Source organism: Hemiscyllium ocellatum, chromosome 4 (genome assembly GCF_020745735.1).
Source record: "Hemiscyllium ocellatum isolate sHemOce1 chromosome 4, sHemOce1.pat.X.cur, whole genome shotgun sequence".
Taxonomy (NCBI): domain Eukaryota; kingdom Metazoa; phylum Chordata; class Chondrichthyes; order Orectolobiformes; family Hemiscylliidae; genus Hemiscyllium; species Hemiscyllium ocellatum.
The window spans coordinates 36662240-36686437 of record NC_083404.1 but is presented as its reverse complement, the minus strand read 5'-3'; the positions used below and the strand labels follow the sequence as shown (position 1 = coordinate 36686437).

Genomic DNA, 24198 nt, shown 5'->3' with positions numbered 1-24198 from the left:
TCATCCATCATCCAATACCTAATTTGGGGATAGCTTGTTCTCTAGCAGATTTATGAAGTATATAGGACGTTTTGGTTGTATACTGAATAAACAAGATTCATGTTCTATGTAGAACAAAGCAATAAGATCCTAAACACATTGCTGTTGGAGAAATCAGTTTTATGGAAGTATTAATCAATTCTAAATTAAACAACTTTACAGCTGTGCAAAAATCTCAAACAGGAAAACATTTCCAATGACATAATTACAAGTAGGAGTACTTTTTTGGTATGTAATATTTATATCAAAGTACACTTTAGAGTGATAACAGGAAAACATTTGCAAAGCTATAATTTTTATAGAATAACGAACTATAGTATACATCTGTTGTTTCAATTTAAATATTTGAATAAAATACAACTATGGGATAAACCCGTTACAAAGATCTTTTGTGAAACAATACTCTTGACAGTCTTATTATGCAGCTATAAATGGATTCTGCATTCAGGAGGTGGTATTTGGATGACATAGTTCACAATGTTGCATACCAGATGGATTAAAAGTGAAAGAAGGTTGATAGGATAAGGACTGTATGTGATGCTTTGAAGATTATAGGTTTCCTTGGTTGATTTGAAAGACATTAAAGCATTTTTTTTGATATCGGGGTATAAACAGTACTTTTAAACAGACTAGTGTTTAATTATCTTGTCCCTTCCATCCCCAAACCCCTCCCACAGCCCCAAAAGATCCTAATATTGGAACTTCATTACTCACTTATCTTTCAAAGATGGCAAAGTAGATAACTCTCTATTTCCTCTGGCAGCTTTTACCAAAGACCATCTGAATACTTTCTAAATGAAAAGACAGCAACATCCAAAAATAGCTTTTCTGATGTCAGAATACTTTGTGAACCGTATTTTAGGCTTCCCTTTCACAATTGCTAACCAACTTCACAGGTAAATATGTGGAGAATGGTTTTCACAAAATTTAAAAAAAAAATCTTAGAGCATGACTGGACAGTGATATTTGCAGAGTTTGGTTCCATTCTTTAGGCTGGATATAAGCTCTGCAAAATGTTAATTGTTACGTGTACCAGCACACTATCAAATCAAATGAAAGTGAGGGACTGGAATCAATGAAAGTCATAAAAATGGATTAAAATTAGTGTTTAGATTCATGATTTGAATATGTTGCATTCTTTGGAGGCAGGGGTAATTGAATTTGACTTTTTTTAACTACTACTTTTAATGTTGTTGTAATGCATGTACTGGTCATTTCATAATGTTTTAACAGTTACTTAAAAACTGGAATTTATGTTCCAGTGAATGCTGTCTGACCAAAGTGAGTTTAAAAACAGATATGGGTCCTAATTAAAAATGATTACACTTTTTAGCAATTGTGGTTGTGGCAGTGTCTGCAAATAGTTGTTCAGAGTTTAAAAATTGAATGAAAAAGTAACCTGTTTTCCAAGTTATAGTTAATAACCCCAATGAGAAAAATTGAAAGTGTATTAGTTGGAGGGGGAAGAATTTAATTAATCCATGGCCCTTTATTGTTTTAACATGAGGAAAAATTGATTACTGTGACAGTCAGTGAAACAACTAAGAATTGCTCAAAAACACGTTTTACATTTAATCAGCAGACATTCAATAGTGAAAACTTTGTAACTATATACATGACATACATAAACACTGATCCATCTCATCTTCATTTTATGCACTGGAAACAAGGTACAGAGTTTGATTTATTTGTAAAAGGAATGGTTACTATCGAGTTCCTGCTCTTTATGCAATATTGACATATTCAGTGCATGTAAGCAATGTGACGCCTCTGATGGGATCAGTGCTTCCCACTTTGCCTTTCAGAGTAGGGTGCTGTGGCCTGTTGATTGAAGGTAGAAAACCAAGAAGTCATAGCAGACTTGGCACTTGTCAGTGCCCCCCCTACAGACTGACCTGTATCAAGAAACAACAAAAGTAAATAATATATTCTGTAAATAATTCAGTTTACAAAACAATTAACAGCTGTATACAGAGAAACAGCAATTTTACAAGGGAGAGGAGCAGCAAAGCCAGGCTGTCATTCAACCAGTTTTCAGGGAAATGAGGACAAACCTCAAATCCCTTTATGCAGTTCAAATATGCAGATCACACACTTTTCTTCTGCACTTTAGCTAAATTGTAAAAACATAAGCATATTACTTCTGTAATTTAAAACAAAACTAAATACAAAGCAAGTAATTCAATATGTTCAAAAGAGTAAATAAAAAGTCAGTCCTTGTTTCTGATTAAAGGCGCACAGCTAAAACTTTGGAATCTGTCTTGTTTCTTTATAGATGATGACAGACTTGTTGCATATTTCAAGCATCTGTATTTGAACTTTTTAAGGTCTCTTGCGCACATTTATAAAAAAGACTGAGGGCTGGATAAAATGTACTCCAGCCTAGTTTCCAGGGAGGAAACAATGGAAGGTTTGACTGTCATTTTCCACTCCTCACTGGATACAACTGTGGTACTGGAGGATTAAAGGATTGACAATGTAACTTTTGATTTAAAAAGGGAGGGAGGGGATAAAATGAATAATCACAAAACAGTTAGTCTAATCTCAATAATAGAAAGTGAGAATTGCAGACGCTGGAGATCAGAGTCCAGAGTGTGGTGCTGGAAAAGCTCGGCAGGTTGGACAGCATCTGGGGAGCAGGAGAATCTATGTTTCAGGCAAGTGCCCTTCATCCCTGAATGCTGCCTAACCTGCTGTGCTTTTCCAGCACCACATTCTTGATTATAACCTCAATAATAGCTGATTCCAGTAAATGACTGGTATCAATTCTGAGAGAATCAACTCAAAGTTGAAAGGCATAGAATAATTAAGGGTGGTTTGAATTTGTGTAAGGAAGATTGTCTAATTTGATTTTCTTTTGGGAAAAGGCAAGGAAGATTGAAAGTAGCTCACTTCATATTGTCTCTGGATTTTAGCAAGACTTTCAGTAAGTTTCCATGTGATGAACTGGTTTTAAAATAAAAGCCTGTGGAATGCAGGGAAATATAAGTGGATACAAAATTGGTTCATCAACAAACAAACTATCATTGGGTATTTTTAGGACGAGAAGACTAGTACCAGTGGGGCTGTACAAGTACTACATACCCTGTTTTTTCTTATATAATAAAGTGAATGAACTTGTAGCACAGATTGAAATTAGCAGGTATGTGGGTATCACAGGGACATGGCTGTAAGGAGATCAGAACTGGGAACTAAATATCCATGGAACACGTCCTATCGAAACGACAGGTAGATGGGCAGAGAGTGGGGTTGCCTTGTTAGTATGAAATGAAATTAAATTGATAGCAAGTAGTTACAGATTTGGAAGATGTAGGATCTGAGAGGGTACAGTTGGGAAACTACAAAGAGAAAAAAAGACCATGATGGGACTTGTGTACAGGAATCCTAGCAGGAGCCAGGCTGTGAGGAAGAAAATAAGTCAGGAGATAGAAACAGCATCTAAGAAAGGCACTATCCCAATAATTATGGGAGACTTCAATATGCAGGTGGACTGGAAAAATCAGATTAATAATGGATCTCAAGAACAGAAGTTTGTGAATTGTCTGAGATTTTAATTTGGTCAGCTTGTTAGAGCCCACTAGAAAAATGGCAATTCTAGATTTAGTGATGTGTGGTGAGTCAGGCTTCATAAGGCAGTTGAAGGGAGAATGAGGGAGAATTTGGCCAGAGTTGATTGGAAGGGGAGCCTAACAGGGATAACAGTGGAGCAGCAATGGCAGGAATTTCTCACAGAATCCCTACAGTGTCGAAACAGGCCATTCGCCCTAACAAGTTCACACTGACTCTCTGAAGAGTATCCCATTTCCCCTGACTAATGCACCTAATCTACACATCTCTAAACACTACAGGTAATTTAGCATGGCCAATTCACCTAACCTGCACATCTTTGTGACTGTGGGAGGAAACCAGAGCACCTAGATGAAACCCATGCAGACATGGGGAGAATGTGCAGACTCCAAACACACAAGCGCCCGAGGCTGGAATCGAACCCGTGGCCCTGGTACTGAGAGGCAGCAGTGTTAACCACTGAGCCACCATGCTACCCCAGGGTAATTCGGGAGACACAGTATGTTACTTCTTCCTTGGGATGGATTTCTGCTACGGAGAGAATAAGGCAATGATGGCTGACAAGTGAAGTCAGGAACAGCATAAAAGTTTCAGCATGCAATGTGAATTAAGATTAGTGGGTGAAATATGAGAAGCTAGCTAGTGATATCTTTAAAAAGTGTATCGAAAAGGTAAGAGAGACGAGTGGACACTAGATGCTAAGGCTGGAGAAGTAGTAAAGCAGAACAAAGAAATGGCAGAGGAACTGAATAGGTACTTTGCATCAGTCATTATGATGAAGACATTAGTAACATAATAGAACTTCAAGACAGTCAAGGGACAGAGGTACATGTAGTGGCTATCACTAAGCATATGATGCTGGGGAAGCTGAGAGGTGTGAAAATGGATAAATTACTGGATGAGATGGCTGAGGAGATTGTAGAGGCATTGGTGGCAATCTTTCAGGAAACACTGGAGTCAGGGAAAGTCCCAGAGGAGTGGAAAGTGGCTAATATAACACCCTGTTTAAAAGGGAGACAGACAGAAGACAGGAAACTATAGGCCGGTTAGCCTGACCTTGGTCAGTAAGATTTTAGAGCCCATTATTAAAGGTGGGATTGTGGAGTACTTGGAAGTGGATGGTAAAAGAGACTGAGTCAGCATGGCTTCATCGAGGGACGGTCATGTCTGACAAATCTGTTAGAATTCTTGAGAGGGTGATGAGCAAATTAGAGAAAAGAGAGTCAGTAGTCGTGATCTATTTGGATTTCCAGAAAGCCATTGACAAAGTACTGCACAGGAGACTGCGAAATAAGATAAAAGCCCATAACGTTAGGAGAAAGTTACTGGTATGGATAGAGGATTGGCTGACTGGCAGAATGCAGAGAGCAGGATAAAGGAGAATACTTCAGGATGGCAGCTGGTGACTAATGGAGTTCTACAGGGGATGGTGTTGGAATCGGAACAATTCATGTTATATATTAATGATGTGGATGAAGGGCTGAAGGCATTGTTGCTAAATTTGCAGATGACAAAACATAGTGCCAAGAATACAGGCAGGCTACAGAAACTAGGTGCGTGGGCAAAGGTGTAGCTGATGCAATATAATGTGGCAAAGTGTGAGGTTATACATTTTAATAGGAAGAATAGAGATGTAACCAGGGAAAGGCTTCGGAAATCTGAAGGGTAGAGGACTTGGGAGTCCTAATTCAGGATTCTCTTAAAGTTAGCATGGAGCTTTAGTCAGCAGTTAGGAAGGCATATGCAACGTGGGCATTCATTTAAGATGGCCACAAAATAAGAGCTGAGATGCATTGTTGATGCTGTGTAAGGCTCTAGTCGGCTCTGGTCAGACCACATTTAAGACATGTAAGCAGTTTTAGGGTCCCATATCTACACAAAGATTTGCTGTCATTGGAGTGGATCCAGAGGAGGTTTCCAAGAATGATTCCGAGTATCGGAGTTGGGAAGTCATGTCGAGGTTATATAGAATACTGATGAAGCATCTTCTAGAGTACTGTACGCAGATGTGGTCTCCCTGCTATAGAAAATTGGAGAGGATTCATAAAAGATTTCCCAGGATGTTGCTGGGGATGGAAGGTTATATATAAAAATTGGCTGGATAGTCTGGGACTTCTTTTACTGGAGTGTAGGAGGTGACCTTATAGAGGTTTATAAAATCATGAGGGGCATTTTTAACGTGCATAGCAAAGGTCTTTTCCTTAGGGTGGGGCAGTTCAAAACTAGGGGGCATATCTTTAAGGTGAGGAAAAGGTTTTAAGGATACAAGGGGCATTATCTTTTACACAGAGTGGTTCAGTGTGGCATGAAGCACCAAAGGAAGTGGTAGATGCAGGTACAGTTATAACCTTTACAAGACATTTGGATAAGTACGTGAATAATAAAGATCTGGAGAGATATGGGCCAAATGCAGCAAGTGGGACTAATTTAATTTGGGAATATCGTCGGTGTGGACTGGTCGGATGGAATGATCTGTTTCCATGTTGTACGACCATGAAGGGCTTGTCATATAAGGAGTGGTTGAGGACTTGGTTCTAAACTCCCCTCGAGTATAAACACAATGAGGGAGAGTCTGATTGAAATTTACAGGGTGCTAAGAGGTCTGAATAGAGTGGACATGGAGAAGATGGTTCCACTAATAGGAGAGACTAGGACTACCAAGGGCACAGTCTCAGAAGGAAGAGACAATTCTTTTCAACTGAATTTCTTCATTCAGAGAGTGATGACTCTGTGGAACTCATTGAAGCAGGAGGCTGTGGAAGCCAAGCCGTTGAGTTTATTTAAGACAAAGATAGGTAAGGTCTTGATTAGTAAGGAGATCAAAAGTTACAAGGAGAAGGCAAGTGAATGCGGTTGAGAAACATATCAAACATGATCGTGCAGCGGAACAGACTTGATGGGCCGAATGGCCTAATTCTGCTCCTATATCTTATCATCTAAATGATTTGGACAGAAATGCAGGCAACATGATCAAGAACATGCGTATGACACAAATATTACCCCCATGGTTAACACTGAAAAGGATTGTTGTAGACTGTAGGAAGATGGCAGGAGGGACTTATTGAGTTGGCTGAAAGATGATAAATGTGAATGAACCCAAGAGAACCGCGAGGTGACGCATTTGGGGAGCTTAAATAAGTAACAGGGATACACAATGGGAGAATACGAGATGTGTACAATTCCAGTGAATGGCAATTGAACCCAAAAGATAACAGGACAAGTCAGTAAAGTGGTGAAGCATGTAACTTTTCCTTTATCAGCTGAGCTACAGATTAAACAACCAGAATGTTTTGCTGAAATTGTATAGATGATTAGTTAGGTGACAACTTGAGTATTGTGCAAAGTTCGAGACACTTCTTTAAAAACAGGACATAATTGCAGCAGAAAGGGAACAGAGGAGATGGGCAAGAATGTTGCCAGGACTGGAAAAATATAGGTATGAGGAAAGACTGGTTGGGTTGTTTTCCTTGGAACAGACGAGGCTGACGGGAGATTTGATTGGAATATTTACTTTAGCAGAAAGGTCAATGACCATGGGGCGTAAGTTTAGAGTGATTGATGGAAGGATTAAAGGGGAGGTGAGGAAAAAATGTCTTCACCCGGGGGCGCTGGAAGTCAAATGTACTGCTTCAAATAACTCTTTTAAAAGATAATTGGATATATACTTCAAATAGGGTAATCTGCAGGGCAACAGATCAAATGTTGGGAAGTGAGATCAGGGTGGTTGAATTGATTTTTCAACTGAGACTGACATAATGGGACAAGTGATTCTTTTCTATACCATTTCTGATATCCTTTCAGTTGCATGTGTTTTCTGTTGCTTCTCTAAAAACACTTGACTGATAGACAATTGAAAGTTAGATAACACACTTGACAACCTATGTCTACTTGCAAAGCAACCAAAACTCAAATCTTGTGCACTAGAGAAAGGATATAACTCTCGATGTAATTAATATAACTATTATATCAGTTATTCTAAGATTGTAGTCTTTTAGCATGAGTTGTAGCATTTATTGGGCTCTGAATTAGTATTCAACCATTGGCATGACATGGAAAAGGAATAGAGCTATGTAGACCTTTGGCGAAAGCGGATAATGCAGATGCTGGAGATTAGAGTGATGCTGGAAAAGCACAGCAGGTCAGGCAGCATCTGAGAAGCAGAAAAATCAACGTTTTGGGCAAAAGCCCTCATTAGGAATGGATAATTTCCGATGAAGGTCTTTTGCCTGAGATGTCGATATTCCTGGTCCACAGATGCTGCCTGACCTGCTGTGCTTTTCCAGCACCACTCTAATCTTGAATCTATTTAGGCCCTTGAACCTGTTCTGCCAATTGTTAAAGATCATAACTGATCTGTTGGTGGCCTGAGCTTAGCATAAGATGGTCCTACACTGTTTCTGGATTTCAATAATTTATGAAGTATCCTAAGCTACCCTTTGGTTACTTGGGCCTTACTAGATCCAAAGTGGATGACTTTATATTTGCCACAGTTTTGTCCATTAACATGTTCTTTGAATATTTCATTATAAATCTATTCTCTTAAATGCAGATCTTGCAGAACATGAGTCACATCCTGCAAAATAAATGTACTTGTCCACGTTCCCTTTTTTGTTAGGTAAAGTTGATGCTCATGGGAATTTAAGATTGAACTAGTTCAGAAATTGAACACAAGTTGACAATCCTCTTTGATAGATTTTATCAAATGCCTATTGGAAGTTCATATAAACTAGCGATTTCACAACAAATTTAGGAAAACTAACGTCTATAATTTCCCCGTTTTGCTTCAACTATTTAAAAGAGAGATTGAGATAAGCAGTTTCCCAGTCTAAGGGAATGATTCCCTAACTGAAAGAACATTGTAAGATTGTTATTAGGGTATTTGTAGTCAGGGTAATGTTTACACTTTGTTTCTTTGATGGAAAACATTTCTTCCTATTGATTTGTCATTCCTTAGGATCACTGCTTTCTCCATTGCTGTTACTTAGCTTCCACAAATTTTGTTTGAGTTCCAATCCCTGGTAAGTTGTAAGAAAGGTGGGGGATGGACTTGGTAGGCAATGATGTATTCAAGAGAAAATGTTTGGAAATAAGAGTGCTGCTTGTAAAGATTGAGGGAAATTCAGGGTTGGTATTTGACTGTTTTTGAAAGGAAGCTCGACTGCATTTACAGGGAACGTACCCATTAAGTCAGCTTGGCATAATTACCAGGAAGGGAAACTGGATAATCAGCAATTAATACACCTATTTCTATTTGCATTCATATTGAAAATTATTTACTTAACAAACACTTCCAAGAAGTGCTTTATCTTACCAACTGCTTTTCCTGTTTGCACCATACTACGACTCGTGGAGATCATTGCATTGCCAAGTTTCTTTCCACGTTCGCTATTCTGTACAGAACTAAACAAAGAAATCTCTGGTAAAGGATGTTCATTATCAACAATTATTCCACTTCTATCCATTACAAAATGATTACAACATTTGATTTAATTTAATTTGATTTTGCTTTGATTTTCTGAATAAGACAGAAATTATGTTTCGTCTCCAGTATCACTTCAAAACTACTTTTATTATTGGTTTTTAAATTTCAATAATGGCTGCATTTGCTAACACCACTCGGCATAACTTAGTGAGACATTTGCACATGCACATTTGATTATTACTCTTGAAAAGTGCATGCTGAAGTCCACATTACTGCACATGCCCTGATTCACGCTCCCTGCACATGGGTCACCCTACAACAAATTCAAGGGGTGCCAAATGTCAGCAGAAGCTCATATTTTGGTCTCCTTAATTTAGAAGGGACTTAACTGCATTAAAAGCTGTTCCAAGAGGATTAACTGTAACGATTCCTAGGAGAAAGGGGTAACCTCACAAGGAAATGTTGAGCAGGCTCAGCCAAAACACATTAGAATAAAAGTAATTCGAATTTAGAAGAATGAGAAGTTATGACTTTTAAAAACCCATTCACAGGATGTCGGTGTTGTTGGTTAGACAAGCATTTAATTGTGAAGGTAGTGATGATGTTTTCTTGAACAGCTTACAGGAACACAAGATCCTAGGGGACTTGCTGGGGTGGATGCTGAGAGGATCCATCCCCTCATTGAGGACTTTTCAACTAGGAGTCATACATTTAAAAGTTAGGGTCCTTGATAAACAACAAAGATAGAGCGTTTCTTTTACTGAGAATTATTAGCCTATGGAATATTGTCTTTCCTAGAAAGTAATGGATCAAGGGTTGATTTTTGACAGGGGAGTCCAGGGTAATGGGGTTTGTGGGGTGACCAGCAGCAAAGTGGAGTTACAGCCACAAACATATCAACCATGACCTGACTGAGTGGGGTCAAGGGGCTGAGTGAATGACATCGTGGACTGAAGTCTTGTGTTCTTGTGATGTAAAGAATTATTAGGCAATACTCATGAAATATGAGACAAGAATCATGGATTTTCTACAGCGTGGAATCAGACCATTTGGCCCATCAAGTCACACCGACCCTCCAAAGAACATCCCACCCAGATCCAACCTCCCACCCTATTCCTGCATTCCCTATGGCTAATCCATTCCTGGACACGATAGATAGCTGACATCATCAATCCACCCAATCTCTGGACAATGGGAGGAAACTGGAGTATCCAGAGAAAACAGGGAGAATGTGCAAACTCCACACAGCCAGTCACCCGAGAGTGAAATCAAACCTGGGTCCCTGGCAGTGTGAGGCAGCATTGATAACCAATGAACCACCTTGCCACCCACAGAAGTTCTGAAAACAAATGATCATAACGCTTCAAATTCCACACGTCTCATTTCTCCAGTCTACCTTTGCACCTCTAATATTTTTATTCATTGAATGTTTATTTCACTATGTTAATTGCTATGATTGGCTTGGCTTCAAGAGCTGCTGTGATAATACATTCCATATTCTTGATAACCTCTTCTGTGAAAAATACTCTGCGAATTACCTCTTTGTTTCTTATGCTAAGTGTATATTTACATCTAATTATTGACAAGTGAAAATAATTTTTCATCACCTTTCTCAGTAACATAAGAGCTCAAGAAATATGAGGAGGAGGAGGAGATCATTCAGTCCATTGATTCTACTCAATTAAGGAAGGTTATTAGGATCAGATTGTGGCCTAAACTTCACTTTCCTGCCTGTTCCCCCATTATCCTGGACTCCTTCATAGAACAAAAATCTAACTCAGCCTTGAATATATTTCCAGTGTCTATTGCTCTCTGCAGCAGTGAATTCCAAAGATTGACAGTCCTGAGAGAAGTTCTATCTCGCCACCATCTTAAATGGGAAACTCTTTTAATTAAACTGTGTTCCCTAGTTCTAGATTTCTCCATAGCAGGAATAATTTTTAGTATGTACTTCAGTCACGTCAGAACCTTAAATTTCAATAAGACCACATCTGATTCTTCTAAACTCCAGTAAGCATGGGCTCAACAATTCTGCCAAGACAATCCTTTCATCTGAAGAATCTTCTCTAAAGTTTATGAAAACTTAGAAAATGAGTTTATTCCTCCTTATGTATGAAGGCCAAAACTCTTCTGTCGTACTCTAGATGTGATCTTGTAAATCGCATGAACAGTTGTAGCAGGACTTAGCTGCTTTTGTGCACCATTCTCCATTCAATAAGGCAAGCATTCCTAATTCCTAAGTGCATGCTAACTTTTTGTGATCCAGTCTTTCATAATCTCTTCTGGGGATGTGCTGTTTAGTAGAATTTATTTCTGAGATTTGTGCATTTGAAGGGATCAAGCTTGGGCTCTGTGTCAAAGATAGCAATGTAATGAACAAGGTGGGTGCTACCAAAATGACAGTTAATCAAATCAACTACTAGGCGGATAGAATCATGTAAAGGAAAGGAGGAGCTGGAACACGTCATCCGGCCGTTTGAACCTGCTCTGCCATTCAATGTGATCATGGTTGATCAGTAATTCATCAACTCAGTAACATGTCCCTGCTTTCTCCCCATACCATCTGTTTCCTTTCACTTTAAGAATAATATCAACTACTCCTTGAAAATATTCAGTTTTGGCCTTAACCACTGTCTCTGATAAAGAATTCCACAGCTCATCACTCTGTGTGAAAAAATGTCTTCTCATCTCACTGCAAAATGGCCTACCCCATATATATGTAGACTGCAGGTTCTGGACGTTGTTAGGACGGGCTACCGTCCCCGTGTTCATTTGAAGGAGAGAAACACTGGATCTGATTCAAAATATAAGCTGGTTTAATGAGAGAGAGCCGTACAAAATACAGTGAGGTTTGCTGCTCACTGGAGAAAGCGCCTTCTGATCTATTGTTCTCTTTGTCTAGCTTTTTAGCCCCTCGCATCCCAGTGCTACATCCTTATTTGGTAGGATACGGTATACTCTTATGGCATTGGTCCCAAGCTGATAACATTCTGTTACCTCAGTATGAGCTACGTGCAATCTAACACGGTTCCAATGTCCTGTTATCTGTTCACCCTCCCTGGGGCCTCTTTATGCCATCAGCTTTTCAGTCTGTTCTTAGTGTAACATAATGGCTTACTGTTGTCTAGTGAAGCTAACAATTTCCAGACTTCCTAATACTACCTTACGTGAGCACTACCTAACAATAAAGTTTCTTAACACAACCTAGCCTTAATAATGCTTCCTAACAACGTCCAGGTCATCAGGAACTGCATTTATTATGTCTAGTTCGGTTAGAATTTGATAAATTCCTTTGAGATTCCCTCTCATTATTCTAAACTCCAGTGAATATAGTCCTAACTGATGCAGTCTGTCTTCATATGTCAGTCCTGTCATCCCAAGAATCAGTCTGGTAGACCTTCATTGCAATCCCTTCACAGCCAGAACATCCTTCTACAGATAAGGAGACCAAAACTGCACACAATATTCCAAATGTAGACTCTTCAAGGCCCTATACAATTAAAGCAAGACATCCCTGCTCCAGTACTCAAAACCTATTGCTATGAAGGCTAAAATAATTTGCCCTCTTCATTCCCTGCTGCACCTATATGCTTACTTTCAGGTCTGGTCAGACCTCCACCTTTCCCAATCTATCATCATTTAGATAATAACCACCCTTCCTGATTTTTCTACTGAAGTGGATAACCTCATGTGCTGTGCATTTTCCCACTCACCAAATTGTCCCAAACACAGTGATGCATCTCTGCATCGTCCTTACAGCTCAACCTCCCGCCCAGCTTTGTATCACCTGAAAATATTGCATACTGTATTTAGTTCCCTCATCTAAATCATTAGTATGTGTTGTGAATAACTGGGGTCTGAGCTACTGATCCTTGCAGTACTTCTATAGTTACACCATGCCACTTCAAAAAAGACCCATTTATTCCTATGTTTAGGCTTCCTGTCTGCTAATAAATTCTCTATGCATATCAGGACACAAACCCAGTCCAACCACTTTAATTTTACATGCTTTTTTTTATTAAAATGTGGAACCTTATCAAAACGCCTTCTGAAAGTTCAAGTAAACCACATCCAAGTCACCCCCATATCAACTCTATTAGTTATATCCTCAAAGATTTTCAAAAAAAATTGTTGAGCATGATTTCCCTTTCACAAATCCATGTCAACTGTCCGATCCTGTTGCTGTGCTCTGCTTTTAAATCTTTTAGAATGGATTCTAGCATCATCCCACTACCTCCTTTCTTAAATAGTGAGGCTACATTAGCTACTCTCCAAACAGAACTGTTCCAGAGATTATTGAATCTTGAAAAATGACTACAAATGCTTTCCACTATTTCTAAGGTCCCTTCCTTAAGTATTCTGGGATATAGGTTTATTCGACCCAGGAGACTTATCGGCCTTTAATTTCATCACCATTTCCCTATTATTACTGTTTTGCTTCAGTTTAACCATCTCACTAGATCCTGTGGTTCTCCAACATTTTTGGAACATTATTTGTATTCTCCTTTGTGAAAGCAGAATGCAAGCATGTACTTAATTGATCTGCAAACTCTCTGTTCCCCATTAGAACTTACCCTGTCTCTGACTATAAGGGATGTACATCCATCTTTACAAATGCTTTTCTCTTCACATACCTATAGGAGCCTTCATACTTTGATTAGAAATTGATTTCTGTAAAATAGTTGTTACAAAGATACCTCGTACTTAATAGTTCTTGGAGGCCTTAAGTTTTGAAAGCCTGCAGAAGGATGGATTTACTTCAACTTCTGCAGAGACATTGGAGCGGTTTCTTTAAGAGAGGTAATTGAAAGGTTACCTTGGACATGGAAGATTTTTAAGAAGAAAGCCTCCTGGAAATCACATGACGGGCGATAACCACTTGTTTTCCTATAGACCCTTTCTTCGGTGGTTTCAACTGAGACTGGATAGAAATTGCTTTGGTATTTGTAATTAGCTTGGTTCTAAGAAGCCCATGAGGAAGGGTTGCCCAGGTAATCTCTCCTATTCCTAAAAGAAACCTTCTTGTTGAGTTCATAGCAAAACCTATTTGTTTTTCTGGAAGAGAAATTATAAGAACTTCTCAATATTGAACAAGCTGTGTCTAGCAAGACTTCAGAGATGACAATGCATGATTAATGACTTGACTAGAAATACCAGAACATCAGAATGGCAGAAGTTGGAACAGTCCATGTTTTGTACTTTTCGACTTCAAGAATAATACTAATGACCAGAAAGATTTTTACAATATTTTAAATGGAACCTCTGCTGAGAGAAGTCCATTGCTTTCCTCTTTTCCTGGAAGGAAGGAGAGACAGAGGGATCTAGGGCCTGTTTGTTTGTGTTTGTGTGTTTTGGCTTATTTACTTCCTTATTTCGATCAGTTACTGCATCTTCCTTGAACATATTTATTTTGATTATAGATCAATAATTGCACCTTTTAAAGTAATTTCCTTGTCAGTTCTTATTTAAAACCTGATATCAATAATGTATTTAGTTGACAATCATGGAAACTGGGAAAAATATTTTTGTTTGGAGCCATGGAACTCGAGTCAGTACATTCCATCAGCTTCGATTATAACACCATATATCTAATTAACTTGATATATTAACTAAGTCTAAATGGCAAGCCATGCGTTAATTTATTTCATTAAATTACATTTTTAATGAAAAATGTAACTTTAGTTCCAAATGAATTCAAGAGCATTTCATAATATTTTCCAAGAATAATATTCAGCCATACTAATAAGTTAAACTTGCAGCACCATAGAATGCAGAGTATAAGTCAATTTTGGAAGACTGACGATCCTTCCAAAAAAACAGATTGACTTATCAGCAGAGTGCAAATTGTAATTTGAAATGTGAAGAAAGAAACTGTAATTTCTCCTAAAGTAATGTTGTAGAGTTTACTGAATTAATTAATCAAAGGTACATTTAACCACGATCAACTTTGTTGGGTGGCAAAAATAGCCTCTTTATTCAGCATCCGCAATAGCACAAGGTGGCAATAGAAATACAGTTCTTACAATAGCCTCTTTATACAGTTAAAAGGTATTTAATAGGTACTTAGTAATTGTGGAAGATGATTGGTGTTTTGTAATCTATTCAGGTCCGACAGATGGTGGGTATGTGCTGATTAATATTGTAATCTTGTCATAGTTTTGGGTAGGTCATTGGAGACATGATGGCAGGGAGGGATTTTTCTGAATAGGTTAGTAGTTTGATATTTATTCAGAGGTAAGTAGGTTAATCATTGCTTGCAGCAAGGGCTGATAAGAATTTAATTTGGTCAATCTCGTAAAAGTAAAATATACTGCAGAACTTCAATTTTATGAATGAATGAAACCGTGTTCTGAATGAATGACAGGATCCCAGTATTAATGAATATGGCTAGCTGGTGAATGAGTTAATAAAGATACCTCTCATAATATCTCACAACATGTTACACAACTGTCAAATTGTCTTCAACATCTTTGCAAAACCTTTTGACTCACTTTGGCTGTGACATCATTAGAAGGATCCCACTCTGGTCCTTTAGTTTTCAGGATTATCTCTTCACAAGGAACTCTCCTTTTTTCCATTTGCTGAATTGGATATTTCACACATTTTTGAACAATTAATTACCCTTGGTATATTAACAGCATCCCACAATTTGATAATGAAACCATACAAAACAAAATTAGTGGACCAGTATGTAGATTTCCACTCTTTGTGATTTTTTTCCTCCATCAACCATACACCTGGTTCATTCAGCATGAACATGATCCTTCCAAATCTTGTTGAGGTATATATGTTAGACCTTCAGATATAACAACAATGTGGGCTTTATTTCTTTGAAAGGACCTGTTGATCTCATATTTTTTATGAGTTCTGAACATTTTACACACTAAGAAGGTGTATTTTAAATGTGGGCCACCGAGACAACTATTCCACATATTACTGATGCATAACTTCACTCTATCCTCAACCAACCAACTGTTATCATGGACATGCACAAAAACTACCGTAGCAAATTTGATGTTTGGCATAACTTTACATTTGAGAATTCAAAAATTGCCGTAGGCTTTAATTTTGGTCTGTTGGCCATGTAGCACCATCATGGATCTGGCTTCTCGTGTCTCACTGCTTTTACAAGAACGGTTTTCAAAATTCCCTTGTGCAGCTACTGCGCGTACCAAAATTCCTGAGTGATTCATCAATAATGGTGATGGCTGATGTGAATTGGTTATTATAACTTCTATTTGTCTTTGAGCATTTTTTGTCTTCTGCTGACAAACAAGACTGACCTTTTCATTAATTGTGGTTATACCAATTAGCTGGTGATCTGAAATCCTTTCTGGACCCAGGGTTTGATTGGACCACTTCATTTTTGGAGACCATTCCAATGATTTTTCAGGACCCATCCCAATACATATTTCTTAAGTTTATGGCAGTGGCTGGTCCCTGCAATGGTACATTTGGTCTTGTGTACTTCCTTCAGGGGACTCTTTGTCTTTCTATTTGTGCCATTGTTTTTCACTAGCCCTGAACTCTCTTGGTGCAGCAAAGTTTTTGAAGAGTTAGCAAATGTCAGGCTTTTATCCTGAAAACAGCCTTGTACTTCATTCTTTTCACTGGAAGACCCATATATGTTGTTGCTTACCATGCCATATGCAGTCTGCTGCACAGGCATATCCTAAACTGCCCTACATTTTCTTTGCAATGCAGCTCATATTGCCTGCTTGCTCCCATTTGCTGATGATTATTATAAGGTGACTAAAACATGCATTTTCGGGGTGAAGAATTAAAGCTGATGACCAATGCAGGTATAGTATTTCGTTGCTAAAAGGGTCAATCAACTTATGTACCCAGTATATACAAAACATTGATTTTAGCAGTAAGATAATGGGATTATGCCATATGATGGATTGACCTGTATTCATGATGTTACACACTTAGCTGTATCACATTTGTACAGTGACTAAAGATGACAACTTCCAGTTTCATTACATGAAATTTGTTTTAAAAACATGCCTTACCAAAATCATAAGAAACTGGAGCCAACTGGCTCATCCACCTGGTTTCACCATTCAATAAGACTGTGGCTAATCTGACTGCACTGTTAATTGCAAGGTCCTGCCTCTCCCTAAACCCCAAGACCACTTTGCAGATCAAAAATGTGTTAACTCAATCTTGAATGTATTTCAAGACCTGACGTCTACTCCTCTTCGTGGAAGAGAATTTCAAAATCAGTACTCCTCTGAAAGAAGCAAGTCCTCTTCATCTCAGTCTTGGGGTGGAAAAACTTTTATTTCTAAATGATGCTTCCAGCTGTGGACTCGCCGAGAGAGAGAAAACATACTCCCAGCAATTATCCTGTCAAGTTACCTAAGAATCTTATATATTTCAATAAAATTACCCTCTCCTTCTGAATTCCAATGAATAAAGGCCTAACAAGCTCGTTCTCTCCTTATAAGATGATGTCATTGACGCAGGAATCAGTCTGGTGAATATCTCTGTACTGCTTTCAATGCCCTTATATCCCTCTTTGAGTAAAGTGACCATATCTGCACAATGTATTCCAAGTGCAGTCTTACCGATGTCCTGTACAGTTATACCAAGATTTCACCTTTTTTATGCTGCATCCCACTTTGCAACGAAGGCCATGTTATAACTCTATGTTTTCTTTTGTGATTTATGTACAAGGACACCCAGATTTTTCTGTGTGGTACAGTCCCTTCCAAATAATGTAACATTCCACTTTTCTATTCTTCCTGTCAAAATATACAACCTTACACATTCTTATATTCTATCTGCCAATTTTTGCCCATTTTCCTTTTTAGATTCTTTATATCTTCCTCACAACTTACTTTCGTACCTATGTTTTATCATCAGCAGCAAATGTGGCTACAATACAGTAAGTTCTATTAATAAAGCTAATAACATTGACTATAAACAGTTGAGGTCCCTGTCCCGATTCCTGCAGCATGCCACTAGTTCTAGCTTGCCAACCTGAAAAACTATTGCAAATTTATTTATCATTAGTTATCCAATTCTATAACCATGCTATTACATCAGTTTCAACACTGGTAACCGTCCTGGTAACTTCTTATAGCATCTTTTGGAAACCCAAATAGGGTATGTTGGAATCTCAGTTGACACTAGTGTTTTTTCTTAAAAAGAAAAATCACCTGAAATCCCAGTTATTTACGAAAAGGAGAAATCCATCAGATTTCATGTTTAAAATATGAGACATTTTACTCTACATAATTCCAACAAGGTAAACACTAACTTAGTTAATCACCTATACTTTAAAATTTAAAATCAACTTTACATTAGCATGAATTAATAGGTAAAATGCAATTCATTACAAACCAGAAAGTATATATTAAATGACAGATCTTACAGACTGGCTGAACATTCTACTCAGCTTACAGGTCACTGACCTGAAGATGGAGTGTGGGAAAAAATTGTGGCTGTAGGAGCTGCTCCTTTTTTGAGGTAGTTTAGGTGTTGGAGGTGATTTCCTCAAATTCCAGGAGCAGCAATTGCTTTTTTATATGCAATTGCATTGTTTTGGAACTTTGGGCGAAAAAAGATCAAAGCAACGGCACTTTTAAAAAAGGAAGACAGACAAAAGACAATGACCACATGGTCAGTAAGGGAGACAAGAAAAGAAACCTACAATGATAACTGCCATAGCAGTGAATCTGCACAGTTACTGCCTTTATAGTTTCAGCTCATGTATCCCTGGACATTGGAGTGTGTCTCAGAAAAATTAACAAACAGTGAAATTCACAGCTCAACTTGAAGGAACCTGTGTGGGAGAGCTCTCAGCACAGGAACAGATAGGTGCATAGTTTTTAACATGTAATCATGTTGCAAGTTCTCAGTAGATGGTAGAGTGGTCCTTTCTTGAATATATGTTTAATTGAGATCTGTCTCTTGATTAAATTTTAACAATATAAACCATAAGTACTAAGTTAGCCTGGAGTACTGTTTTTTAGAGCAAAATGACAGTGCTATATTCTGGGTCCGTAGATTGTGAAGGAGCAAAGATGGCCTTTAGTAGAGTCATATTGGTCTTCCTGTCTGATTTGGGAAGTTAGGGAGAGTTTCCATGTTACTGATGATTATGTCTGCAGGAAGTGTCTTTGGTTGCGAATCCTATCACATCGCATGGATTGGTTGAAGTGGCAGTTAGAGGCAAGGAGAAATTGACAAGAGCTAGGGGATGCGATGGATGACAGTAATAGGAAGGGAGAAAAGCCGCAGACACAGTCAGGTAGATTGCATAACTTGAGAAAAGATGGGAAGGGTAGACAGGTAGTGCAGGAGTCTTTTGTAGCTTTCTCCATTTCAAACAAGTATGCTGTTTTGGAAAATGTAGGGGGTGATGGATTCTCAGGGGAATGTAGCATGAACAGCCAAGTTTCTGGTATCGAGACTGGCTCGAATGTAGTGATGGGTACGTTGGGTTCCAACCGATCGATTGTATTACAGCACTCTCCAGTCGGAGGCACAGACAGATGTTTCTGCGGCCAGCAGCGAAAAATCAGAATGGTGTTGCCTCCCTGGTGCCAGGATCAAGGGTATCTATGAAAGGGTGCAGAATGTTCTCAAAGGGGAGTGGGACCAGCAGGAAGTCATTGTACACATTGGAACTAACGACATAGGAAGGGAAAAGGATGAGATTCTGAAAGGAGAATATAGACAGTTAAGGCAGGAATTTAAAAAGGAGGTCCTTGAGAGTAGTAATATCTGAATTACTCCAGGTGCCATGAGCTAGTAAGGGGAGGAAAGCGAGGTAGGAGTGATAAATTGAACTGCATTTATTTCAATGCAAGAGGCCGAACAGGGAAGGCAGATGAACTCAGCGCCTGGTTAGGAACATTGGACTGGGATATCATAGCAATTACAGAAATGTGGCTCAGGGATGGACAGGACGGGCAGCTCCATGTCCCAGGATGCAAATGCTACAGGACGGATAGAAAGGGAGGCAAGAGATGAGGGTGAATGGCATTTTTGATAAAGGATAGCATTACTGTGAGCGGATATTCCAGGAAATACATCCAGGAAAGTTATTTGGGTGGAACTGAGAAATAAGAAAGAGATGATCACCTTGCTGGGATTGTATTACAGACCCCTTAATAGTCAGTGGGAAATTCATAAACAAATTTGTAAGGAGATTTCCGTTCTCTTTAAGAATAACAGGGTGGTTACGTTAGAGGATTTTAACTTTAACTTTTAACTGGGACTGCCAGAGAGTTAAAGGTTTAGATGGAGAGGAACTTGTTAAGTGTGTACAAGAAAATTTTCTGATTCAGTATGTGGACGCATCTACTAGAGAAGTTGCCAAACTTGACCTAGTCTTGGGAAATAAGGCAGGGCAGGTGACTGAGGTGTCAGTGGGGGAGCACTTTGGGGCCAGCGACCATAATTCTATTAGTTTTAAAAATAGTGATGGAAAAGGATAGACCGGATCTACAAGTTGAAGTTCTAAATTGGAGGAAGGCAAATTTGGATGGTATTAGGCAAAAACTTTCAAAAGCTGATTGGGGGCGAATGTTCGCAGGTAAAAGGACTGCTGGAAAATGGGAAGCCTTCAGAAATGAGATAACGAGAGTCCAGAGAAAGTACATTCCTGTTAGGGTGAAAGGAAGGCTGGTAGGTATAGGGAATGCTGGATGACTAGAGAAATTAAGGTTTTGGTTAAGAAAAAGAAGGAAGCATATGTCAGGTATAGACAGGAGAGATCAGGAGAATTCTTGGAAGAGTATAAAGGCAGTAGGAGTTTACTTAAGAGAGAAATCAGGAGGGCAAAAAGGGGACATGAGATAAGTTTGGCAAATAGGGCTAAGGAGAATTCAAAGGGATTTTAGAAATATAGTAAGGATAAAAGGGTAACTAGGCAGCGAATAGGGTCCATCAAAGATCAGCAAGGCAGCCTTTGTGTGGAGCCCCAGGAGATGGGGGAGATATTAACGAATATTGTGCATCAGTGTTTACCATGGAAGATACATAATGTGGGGAAATAGATGGTGACATCTTGAAATATATACATATTAGAGAGGAAGTGGTGCTGGATGTCTTCAAATGCATAAAAGAGGCTAAATCCCCAGGACCTAATCAGATATATCCTCGAACTCTGTGGGAAGCTAGGCAAGTGATTGTTGGGCCCCTTGCTGAGATAGTTGTATCATTGATAGTCACAGGTGAGGTGCCGGAAGACTGGAGGTTGGCTAATGTGGTGCCACTATTTAAGAAAGGTGGCAAGGACAAGTCAGGGACCTACAGACCAGTGAGCCTGATGTCGGGTGTTGGAGGGAATCCTGACGGACAGGATTTACATGTATTTGGAAAGGCAAGGACTGATTAGGGATAGTCGGTGTGGCTTTGTGTGTGGGAAATCATGGCTCAGAAGCTTGATTGAGTTTTGTGAAGAAGTAACATAGAGGATTGACGAGGGCAGAGCAATAGGTGTGATCTACACGGATTTCAGTAAGGCATTCAACAAGGTTCCTCATGGGAGATTGGTTAGCAAGGTTAGATCTTATGGAATACAAGGAGAACTAGCCAATTGGATACAGGACTGGCTTGAAGGTAGAAGACAGAGGGTGGTGGTAGAGGGCTGTTTTTCAGACTGGAGGCCTGTGACCAGTGGTGTGCCACAAGGATCAGTGCTGGGTCCACTATTTTTTGTCATTTATATAAATGATTTGGATGTGAACATAGGAGGTATATTTAGTAAGTTTGCAGATGACACCAAAACTGGAGGTGTAGTGGACAGTGAAGAAGATTACCTCAGATTACAACAGGATCTTGATCAGATGGGCCAATGGGCTGAGAAGTGGCAGATGGAGTTTAATTTAGATAATTGTGTGGTGCTGAAGTTTGGAAAAGCAAATCAGAGCAGGACTTATACACTTAATGGTAAGGTTCTCGGAAGTGTTGCTGAACAAGGAGACCTTGGAGTGCAGGTTCACAGTTCCTTGAAAGTAGTATCACAATAGGGTTTTTAAAAAAACTGGCACACAGCAGCAGATCCTTTTTAACACGGTCTGGATGACACAGATCCGCTAATGTTCCCATCAAATAACAGAATCAGCAACAGCAACTGTATCTATATTCATGCTCAGTTTCTAGATCTCACCTGTCTTTTTCAGTTTGCCTGCACTGTACCACTGGACTTAACAACTTCAACTGCTGAGCTTTCGTGGCTTTATTTCCCTTTAGATAGAGTTACCAAGTTTCAGTTTTCATGCTCAATCTCTTTTTCAGTTTGTGTTTTCATTGAGGGAACCAGAAGCTTCGTAACAATAGATTTTGAGAGAGCATCTGCAGGTTCTCCTTTATCCTCCCTATTTGTTACTATATCTTAAGGAATACTAATACATTCATAAAATAATTTATCTCACAAAACAAAATGTTTCCAATTATATGATGATTTTGTAAATGTATTCCTACTATCACCCTAGCAATGGATTCCAGTAATGACCCAATGACAGATAATAGATTAACTGGCCTATCGTTTTCCGACTGCTGTTTACTTCCTTTCTTGAATAGTGGCATTAGATTTGCCATCTTCCAATCGATTGGGACCACTCCAGAATTGAAGAATTTTGGAAAATTGCAATCAACACATCTGACATTTCTTCCTTCAAGACCCTAAGATGAGGTCATCAGGTTGAGGGGATTTGCTAGTCTTTAGTTCCATTAGGTTTCTAGTTTTTTCTTGCTAGTGATCTTGAGTTCTTTAAGTTTCTCCCTTCCTTTTGCCTCTATATTGGGATACTTTCTGCATTGTCCACTGCGAAGACAACCATAAAATACTTGTTCAAAGTCTGCTATTGCCTATTTTCCAGTATTAAATATTCAGTCTCATCCTTGAAGAGATAATTGAGATATTAGCTTTTTATGTACTTGTAAAAGCTTTCACTGCTCCCCACCCCCGGCCCGGGCTGTTTTCAACATACCTTCCTCGGCTGATTAAACAGCAGTCCTCCATGTTGAGCAACTCTTGGATGAAGAACTAAGGGTTGACAAGGCACAGAGTGTATTACTGCTGAAAATGTGTTGCTGGAAAAGCGCAGCAGGTCAGGCAGCATCCAAGGAGCAAGAGAATCGACGTTTCGGGCATGAGCCCTTCTTCAGAAATCCTTGACAGAATGTACTACTCTGGGTGGGGTATTTCAATGTCAATTCTAGTTGCCACAGTACAGGAAGGACATGGAGGCTTTGGAGAGGGTGTAGAAGAGATTTACCAGGATGCTGCCTTGATTAGAGGGCATGACAGAGAGGCTAGAAAAAAACTCAGGATATTTTCTCTGGAGCAGCAGAGGCCAAGTGGAGACTTGACATAAGTCTATAAAATTATGTGATGCATAGTGTTGACAGTTAGAATATTTTTCCCAGATTGATATGTCTAATACCAGGGGGCATGCACTTAAGATGAGGAGGAGAAAGTTCAAAGGAATGTGAGGGGCAAGTTTTTTTTTAAAAACAGACAGAAGTAGAAGTCTGGGACACGCTTCCAGGGGTGGTGATGGAGGCAGATACATTAGGGCGTTTAAGGGACTTTTAGGTAAGTAAATGAATATGCAAAGAATGGAGGGAAATGGACCAAGGGCAGGCAGAAGAGATTAGCTTAATTTGGCGTCATGTTCTGCGTGACATTGTAGGCTGAAGGAACTATTCCTGTGCTGTAGGGGTGGTGCAAAAATCCATTCCCACTTGTGACTTCTTTTCACTCAATCGATTCTACATTTTGATCCACCAAAACAAGATTAATGGGAATCGAATTTCATTATTGTGTCCAATTTTGCAAGGAGATAGTTTTGATGACTGCCTGACATAAAAGAACCTACCACAAGATGGCGCTTTAGGACAACAGATGGTTTGAAAAGATGGCACATAAAAATGGCTTCTCCAATGTTATTTCATGCAACTTATAAACATAATCAGTTCCCTTCAACAAAGATTATTCAGAGGAGAGATGGCCGTAGAGTGGAAATGTCATTGCATGAGTAATCCAGAAGTCCAACATAATACTCTGAGGAAATGCTTTCCAATTCCACCATGGCAGTTGGTAGAATTTAAAGTCAATTAACACCAAGAACATAAAGCTTGCCTCAGTAATGGTGACTATGGCAACAATATCCTTTGCAAAAAGAAATTTAGGATCCTTATCCTGA

The 24198-nt window shown here is 39.0% G+C and overlaps 1 protein-coding gene across 1 annotated transcript in view; it reads right to left on the bottom strand.

Annotated features, from left to right (window-relative positions):
* Positions 1-247: 247 nt before the first annotated feature.
* The window catches only part of avl9 (AVL9 homolog (S. cerevisiase)), a 90395-nt gene continuing 66444 nt past the window's right edge, over positions 248-24198 (bottom strand). Inside the window, exons 15-16 of the mRNA XM_060822927.1 lie at positions 8918-9006; positions 248-1934 (exon numbers count right to left, since the gene is read on the bottom strand). Of these exons, the coding sequence (XP_060678910.1) occupies positions 1819-1934; positions 8918-9006 (205 nt within the window). The 3' untranslated portion in view covers positions 248-1818. The remainder of the gene's footprint in view (positions 1935-8917; positions 9007-24198) is intronic.